At 43.3% G+C, this 8,250-nt stretch overlaps 1 protein-coding gene across 1 annotated transcript in view; it reads left to right on the forward strand.

Annotated features, from left to right (window-relative positions):
* Positions 1–2,192, forward strand: part of LOC122557458 (melatonin receptor type 1B-like) — a 169,198-nt gene extending 167,006 nt beyond the window's left edge. The window contains exon 2 of the mRNA XM_043705217.1: positions 1,330–2,192. Coding sequence (XP_043561152.1) covers positions 1,330–2,192 — 863 coding nt within the window. The remainder of the gene's footprint in view (positions 1–1,329) is intronic.
* Positions 2,193–8,250: the final 6,058 nt, after the last annotated feature.

Genomic DNA, 8,250 nt, shown 5'->3' on the forward strand with positions numbered 1-8,250 from the left:
TTCAGCCTCTCCCTATAGCTCAAACCCTTCAACCCTGGCAACATCCTCGTATCTCACCTGCCAGCACCCGGCCCATATCCCTCCAAACCTTTCCTATTCATATACCCATCCTGATGCCATTTAAATGATGCAATCATACCAGCCTCCAATACTTCCTCTGGCAGCTCATTCCATACACATACCACCCTCTGCAGTTTCTTTTATATCTTTCCCCTCTCACTCGAAACCTATGCCCTCTTGTTCTGGACTCCCCTACCCCAGGGAAAAGACTTTGTCGATTTACCCTATCCAAGCCGCTCATGATTTTGTAAACCTCTATAAGGTCACCCCTCAGCCTCCGACGCTCCAGGGAAAACAGCCCTAGCCTATATTCAGCCTCTCCCTATAGCTCAAACCCTTCAACCCTGGCAACATCCTCGTAAATCTTTTCTGTATCCTTTCAAGTTTCACAACATCTTTCTGATAGGAAGGAGAGCAGAATTGTTGTCGACATCTTGGAGGTCATTCAGTGATGAGCAAAATCCACCAGGATCGCCCTCTGCTTTCTGGGTTTCTCAAGATTTAGCTTGTTGGGTGAGTTTGGAAGGAATATGAGGTAAGTTGTGTTGTCAGCAAGGCATTTAGCAAGCATTGATCACCTTTAATGGCTAACTTGCTGCTGCCTAGTGGTAAACAAGCCACCCTACTCATGCAAAGTGTAAAAGATGCAGTGAGTTGCTCCCAATGTTGAGATGGACTCCACCAGTCTTCTCATCTGATTGTATCACACGTGGCACCATAGCCTAGGTCACTCAGAGTCTGCTCTACTTACAAATCAGTGAGAATATCGCTGTTTCTTTCATCAGTCTTCTAACGGCAGTCTGAGTGAGGTGGGTTTTTTTTGTCGATGGCCATTTGCATTCTCAGGATTATGAGCAATATTAGCGATGCTGGAAGGTGTTAGCTAGCTTGCTCAGCTGCAGTCTGTGTGGTGTAACTAATTGGAATGTGTTTGTGCTCAGTTACAGTGGGATTGAATCTATCAAAACCTGCTTAACATGACCAGTGAGCACCAGCACAGGGACAGGAAGATTTCACTAGTTCATCCCTGTGAAAGGATTGACATTAAAATTGTTCGACATTTTTCTCCAGTTGTGTTCTTAGAAAGATCTAAATGTTTTCATGTTCTTGCATCTTAACAATAGTGTGTTGCCTTCCCCCTTCAGATATCTGCCAAGTCTGCTTGAATGATTCTCTTCAACTCTCCCATGTTAGACACTGCCATCTGTTTTAATGGATAGATGAACCTAATGATTGAAATGCTTCCTACATGTCCATTTCTCTTTGCAGGTAACATCTTTGTCGTCAGCCTTTCTGTAGCTGACCTGGTTGTGGCAGTGTACCCTTACCCTGTGATCTTGTTCGCCATTTTCCAACATGGATGGAAGCTGGGTGATATTCACTGCCAGGTTAGTGGCTTTCTGATGGGATTGAGCGTCATCGGATCAGTGTTCAACATTACAGCCATCGCCATCAACAGATATTGTTACATCTGCCACAGTTTCAAGTACGATAAGTTGTACAGCCACAGGAACACAATCTGCTACCTGTGCCTGACCTGGGTCTTAACATTTGTCGCAATCATACCAAATTTCTTTGTGGGCTCTCTGCAGTATGATCCTCGCATATATTCCTGCACGTTTGCCCAAACAGTAAGCTCCTATTACACAATTGCTGTGGTGGTTGTTCACTTTCTTGTCCCCATTGGGGTGGTGACCTACTGCTACCTGAGAATCTGGATTTTGGTCATCCAGGTAAAGCGGCGGGTAAAGCCCGATGAGCCAAAGTTGAAGCCCAGTGACTTGAGAAATTTCCTCACCATGTTCGTGGTCTTTGTGCTTTTTGCTGTTTGCTGGGGGCCGCTGAACTTCATCGGATTGGCTGTGGCCATTAATCCCCAGGCAGTGGCGCCGAAAATCCCGGAATGGCTGTTCATCATGAGCTATTTCATGGCCTACTTCAACAGCTGCCTCAATGCAGTCATCTATGGGCTCCTCAACCAGAACTTCAGAAACGAATACAAGAGAATTCTTATGTCACTGTGGTCTCCAAGACTCCTCTTCAGTGATTTGTCAAAATTTGGAACTGAAGCAATGAAAAGTAAGCCCTCCCCAGCAGCAACCAACAACAATGTGGCAGAAATGGATGTGTAAGAAAGCATTTGAATGTACTCTCTTGCTTACTTTGATTTGTATCATCAGTAATATCAACAGATTGTCAATGTGCTGTACATCATTTGCTGGTACTGCTGAAAGCAGTATAATTTACATTTGTTGCTTACTTATGTGCCTATGGTCTTGGATGTTTTAAATTTTAATTGTTGTCAGTGCTCTTCATAAACAGTAGCTTTACTCTCTCTTGCTCACGAAAACACTTTTATTAAAATGAAATAGGCAAATCAGTGGTTTTCATCTTTATGGAGATTGAGAAAAAAAACGTAGCTAACCTTGGCATGTACCATTCCATTACAAACCTATTGCACCATGTACAAAACCAGAACCAACATGACTTCCTTGACTTGGTATGAGTTCAAGATATTTTGGACCAGATTTAAATGCATTGAGTTAAAATTTGGCCCAGTCTAATTGACTTCATCATTAAACAATGGTTCGCTTGTAACCATTTTATTCAAAATGAATAGTTTTAATGAATGGGGTGGCTCAGTTAGCGCTGCTAACTGGGTTCAATTCCAGCCTTGGGCGACTGTCAGTGTGAGGTTTTCTCATTTTCCCCATGTCTGCGTGGTTTTCCTCCTAGTGCTGCAGTTTTCTCCCACAGTCCAAAGATGTGCAGGTTAAATGGATTGGCCATTCTAAATTGCCCATAGTGTCCATGGATGAGTAGGTTAGGTGAATGAGCCATGGGAAATGCAGGGTTACAAGGATAGAGTTAGGGGGTGAGTCTAACTGGATATGCTCTTTGGAGAGTCAGTGTGGACTTGTTGGGTCAAATGGCCCATTTCCACACTGTAGGGATTCTATGGTTAATGGGATATGATCGGAGAGGATTTTGAGGGAATAGAATTTCTTTATGCCAAAAAGCAGGCACATTAGATTGATGATTTCTCATCCAGCTTTCTGTAATAGCTACACTGGCTTGGAAGCACCCTGATGGGGATCCAGCCCTGACATCCCTTCCAGCTGTTTCTCCCAGCTTTTGCCAGCAACATGCATTCTTGAATCTTGACCATGTTGCATGATAACTTTTAGCAACATCTAAGGATAGCAAAGATGATTCTCGATAGGAGCAAGAGTAACAGGTAGGTGTTATGGGGGACTTTAACTTCCCCAATATTGACTGGGAATATTATAATTCAAATAGTTTAGATGGGTCAGTTTTTGTTCAGTATGTGCAGGAGGGTTTTCTGACACAGTATGTAGACAGGCCAACAAGGGACAGTGCTATATTGGATTTGGTACTGGGGAATGAACCCGGCCAGGTGTTAGATTTGGAGGTAGGTGAGCACTTTGGCGATAGTGACCACAATTTGGTTACGTTTACAATAGCAATGGGCAGGGATAGGTATATACTGCAGGGAAAGAGGTATAACTGGGGGAAAGGCAATTATGATGTGATTAGGCAAGATTGAGGATGCATAGGATGGAGAAGGAAACTACAGGGATGGACACACTTGAAATGTGAAGCTTATTTCAAGGAACAGCTACTGCGGGTCCTTGATAAGTATATACTTATCAGGCAGGCAGGTTGTTGTTGAGAGAGGGAGCCATGGTTTACTAAAGAAGTTGAAGCTCTTGTCAAGAGGAAGAGGAAGGCTTATGTGAGGGTGAGGCGTGGTGGCTCAGTTCGGGGGCTTGAGAGTTATAACTTAGCCAGAAAAGATCTAGGATATAAAAGAGGGTAAAGAAGAGCCAGGAGGTGACATGAGAATTTGTTGGCGGATAATATCAAGGAAAACCCTAAGGCCTTCTGTAGGTATATCAGGAATAAAAAAATGACTAGAGTAAGATTAAGGCCAGTCAAAGTTGTGGAAAGTTGCGTGTGGAATCTGTGGACATAGGGGAAGCGCTTAATGAATACTTTTCGTCAGTATTCACATTGGAAAAGGGCAATGTTAGTGAGAATACGGAGATACAGGCTACAAGATTAAATGGAATTGAGGTTGACAAAGAGAAGGTTTTAGCAATTTTGGAAGATTAGCAAATAGATTAAATCCTGGGGCTGGATGGGATTTATCTTCAGATTCTCTGGGGAGCCAGCGAGGAGACTGCAGAGCCTTTGCCTGTGATCTTTATGTCATCATCATCGACAGGAGTAGCGCCAGAAGACTGGAGGATAGCAAATGTTGTTCCCTTGTTTAAGAAGAGAAGTGGGGACAACCCTGGTAATTATAGACCAGTGAGCCTTGCTTCGGTTGTGGGTAAGGTGTTGAAAAAGGTTATAAGAGATAGGATTTATAATCATCTGGAAAGGAATAATTTGATTAGGGATAGTCACCATGGTTTTGTGAAGGTTAAGTAATGCCTAACTAACCTTACTGAGTTCTTTGAGAAGGTGATATAACAGGTGGATTCAGGTAAGGTTGTTGATGTGGTGTACCTGGACTTCAGTAAGGTGTTTGATAAGGTTTCACATAGTAGGCTATTGCACAAAATACAGAGTTTCAGTATTGAAGGTGATGTAGTGGTTTGGATCAGAAATTGGCTAGCTGAAAGAAGACGGGGGTGGTGGTTAGTGGGAAATGTTCATCCTGGAGCTCAAGTACCTGTGGTGAGCCGCAAAGATCTGTTTTGGGATTAAGTAGGTTGGATGGGCAGCAGATTACTTTTGCAGGTTGACGCAACATCGAGGGCTGAAGGTCCTGTACTGTGCTGTAATGTTCTATTAACATCATTGGAAGTAAGGAGCTTAGTCTAGCACACTGGTTACATCCAGATTTCCTCTCTATCCTCTTCCATTGTTTCCAAAGTTGTACACTGACAGACTGCTCAAAACTACAGCTAAATGGACCATAGTTTTCTCTGCTGAGTGCTAATGAAACCAAAGCCAACGTGCACCCAAATTCTATCTTCACTCCACTACCTCCCTGGCTGCTACCTCAAGCCAGGCAAAAAATGCCTGGCAAGGTATGTGCATCCCTGGATAAGTGACTTTTCTTTGTGATTTTTGACTAGTTATCACAATATGCTTTCTCCCTCATTAATAAGCCTTTCCCCTCACTGGTGATTGCTTTCTCCTGGTGCTAAAATACAAAACCGATGTCTTACAGGGAGGCATGACCCAGTGGCATTATAACTGGACTATTAATCCAGAGACCGAGCTAAAGTTCTGGGGTCCCAGGTTCAAAACCTGCCAAAGCAGATGGTGGAAGTTGAATTCAATAAAAAATCCAGAATTAAGACGAATGATGCCCATGAACCTATTGTTGGAAAATAAAATCCATCTTGTTCATTAATGTTTTGTGGGAAGGAAACTGCCATCCTTACTGGTCTGGCCTATATGTGAATCCAGACAATGTGGTTGACTCTTAACTGCCCCCTGGGCAATTAGGGATGGGCAATAAATACTGGCCTGGCCAGAGATGCCCACATCCTGTAAATGAATAAGAAAAATGTTCAGAAGGCTCAGTCTGTTCAGTGAACTGCAACAGCTTTCCCCATTGTCACTCTCCAGAAGCTACAAGCCATTTGGTGTGCGAAAGTACAGCTTTCCCACCCACTGCGTTTCGTTTGCCCTGTACCCCAGCAAGGCATTCACCATTTCCATTTACAGCCCCTCCAAGGTCTTGCCCTGTGTGACCTGAGTAACTTTCTCAAACTGCGTGCACTCCTCCCTCAGTACCCTCTGTGGAATGTTCCAGAACCAGTTTGCAGCTGGCATCCAGCTCTGCCACCAGCAACTGCCCTTTCACTCATCAACCTCTTAAGCCTCAGTTCTGCCACCAACCTTTCCTGCTAAGAAGTATGAAAACCCTCAGCCTCTCCTGACCCTTGACTTATGCTGAAGTTCATTTTGTTTAACGTTCGGTTTAATGTTCTAGCTTTCTGTAAATTGTTTCAAGATGTGTTTCCGCATGTGAGGAGTCTTTAAATATGAGTGGACATTGTTATTTAGCAATGACAAACAAAAATACCATTCACCTAAAAAGTACACAAATTTTCTATTGCAGTCCATTATAAAGGAGGATAATTGTAACCCATGCCACTCTTAGTAACCCTTATATTTCATGATATTGTGGGAATAAATAACAGCAAATGTCTTATTCTTGCTTAATTTCATTTTGTTGATACACAAAGTTCACCACTTCAAAATAAGTCCTCAAAATAAAGATATTTACTTGGTTAAAGGTGTGCAGTGGTTTTATTTAGCGGAGAATTCAAGTGAAATGCACACTGAATTTATGTGGTTTCGAGGGATGGATGGGCTAGAGACTGCATCTACATCCAAATCCACACCTGCATCTAGGTACTGCACTCCTGATGAAGGGCTCTTGCTTGAAACCTTGGTTCGCCTGCTCCTCAGATGCTGCCTGACCTGTTGTGCTTTTCCAGCATCACACTCTCGACTCTGTCCTCCAGCATCTGTAGTCCTCACTTTCTTCTAAAGACACTGTTTGTCAACATGTTCTTTAGATCTATCTTGCTGCTGCTAGGGATCAAGCTGTTTGTTTTGCTTTAGAGTCAGGTCTGAGCTCCATCTCAGTGGCAACAAGAGCACCGTTTTTGACAATGACATGATGGTTAGGTACAGAGTAGGCCTTAGCACGTCTTCCTGAAAAAATGTCATTGCAAACATTGTGAACAGAGGCTGACTACAAACTCTAATTATCGTCAGCTAGTGTCTGTACCCATAACACAGTACTTGCTGCTAAATCACCAGGGCCAGTGTCCCTACTTCACAATAATGACTGAAAGACATTCACATCGATTGCATGAGATCTGTTAAGGTCTCGCTTCAAAACACATCAGCAGAAATCTTTACTGCAGCTCTGGATGATACCATTGGACATGTTGCAGGACAATCAGGTTGAATCAATAAGTAAATCCTTGTTCAGGGCATTTGCAGTCCTCATTTTCTCCTAGGTACTGCATCAACCCCTCACAGTGGATGTTACTGTTCTTTTTAACTACGTTATATGTTTCTATTCAAGTAGATGATGCCAAATTTGCTCCCCTCAATGTACAGTGTGCGATAGTTCCTGAGGAACATATGCACCCACACTGTCCTGTTTCCTCCTTGCCAGTTCAGAACTCACACAGGTCAAAGGATGCAAAGGTGATGGGGGATCAGGGAATGGTGCGAGTAGGATCTGGTTGGCAGTGCTTTGAATGAGCTCAGGTTTATGAAGGGTGCAAAGTGGGAGGTCAGCAATGATGGCATTGCAAAAATCAAAGTCCAGGCCTGGAAGTGGGACTAGTGTAGACAGATCAATACAGACTCAATGGACAGAAGGGACTCTTCTGCTCTGTATAAATCTGAGTCTATGACTTTTGATGTAACTGTGATATTTTTGAGGATTTCAGCAGCAGACAGGTTGATGTAAAGGTGATGTAATGGAGTTTGTGATGTAGAGGTACTGAGTTGAAAGGCCAGCTCAGCAGGTGGCAGTATGAACGTGGGACTCCTGGTTCAGAGATAGAGGATGTAGGTTTGCTCGCTGAGCTGGAAGGTTCATTTCCAGGCGTTTTGTCATCTTACTAGGTAACATCTTCAGTGGCCCGCCAGGCAAAGCACTGTTCATTATTCCCAGTTTCTATTTATATATTTGGGTTTCTTTGGGTTAGTGATGTCATTTCTGTGGTGATGTCATTTCCTGTTCTTTTTCTCAGGGCGTGGTAGATGGGGTCTAACTCGATGTGTTTGTTGATAGAGTTCTGGTTGGAATGCCATGCTTCTAAGAATTCTGGTGCGTGTCTCTGATTGGCTTGTCCTAAGATGGATGTGTTGTCCCAGTCAAAGTGGTGCCCTTCCTTGTCTGAATGTAAGGATACTAGTGAGGGAGGGTCATGTCGTTTTGTGGCTAGTTGGTGTTCATGTATCCTAGTGGTTAGTTTTCTGCCTGTTTGTTCAATTTAGCATTTGTTGCAGTTCTTGCATGGTATTTTGTAAATGACATTAGTTTTGCTTGTTGTCTGTATAGGGTCTTTCAAGTTTATTAGCCACTGTTTTAGTGTGTTGGTGGGTTTGTGGGCTACCATGATGCCGACGGGTCTGAGTAGTCTGGCAGTCATTTCCTAGATATCTTTCACGTAG

The sequence above is a fragment of the Chiloscyllium plagiosum genome, chromosome 15 (genome assembly GCF_004010195.1).
Source record: "Chiloscyllium plagiosum isolate BGI_BamShark_2017 chromosome 15, ASM401019v2, whole genome shotgun sequence".
In the NCBI taxonomy this organism is placed as follows: domain Eukaryota; kingdom Metazoa; phylum Chordata; class Chondrichthyes; order Orectolobiformes; family Hemiscylliidae; genus Chiloscyllium; species Chiloscyllium plagiosum.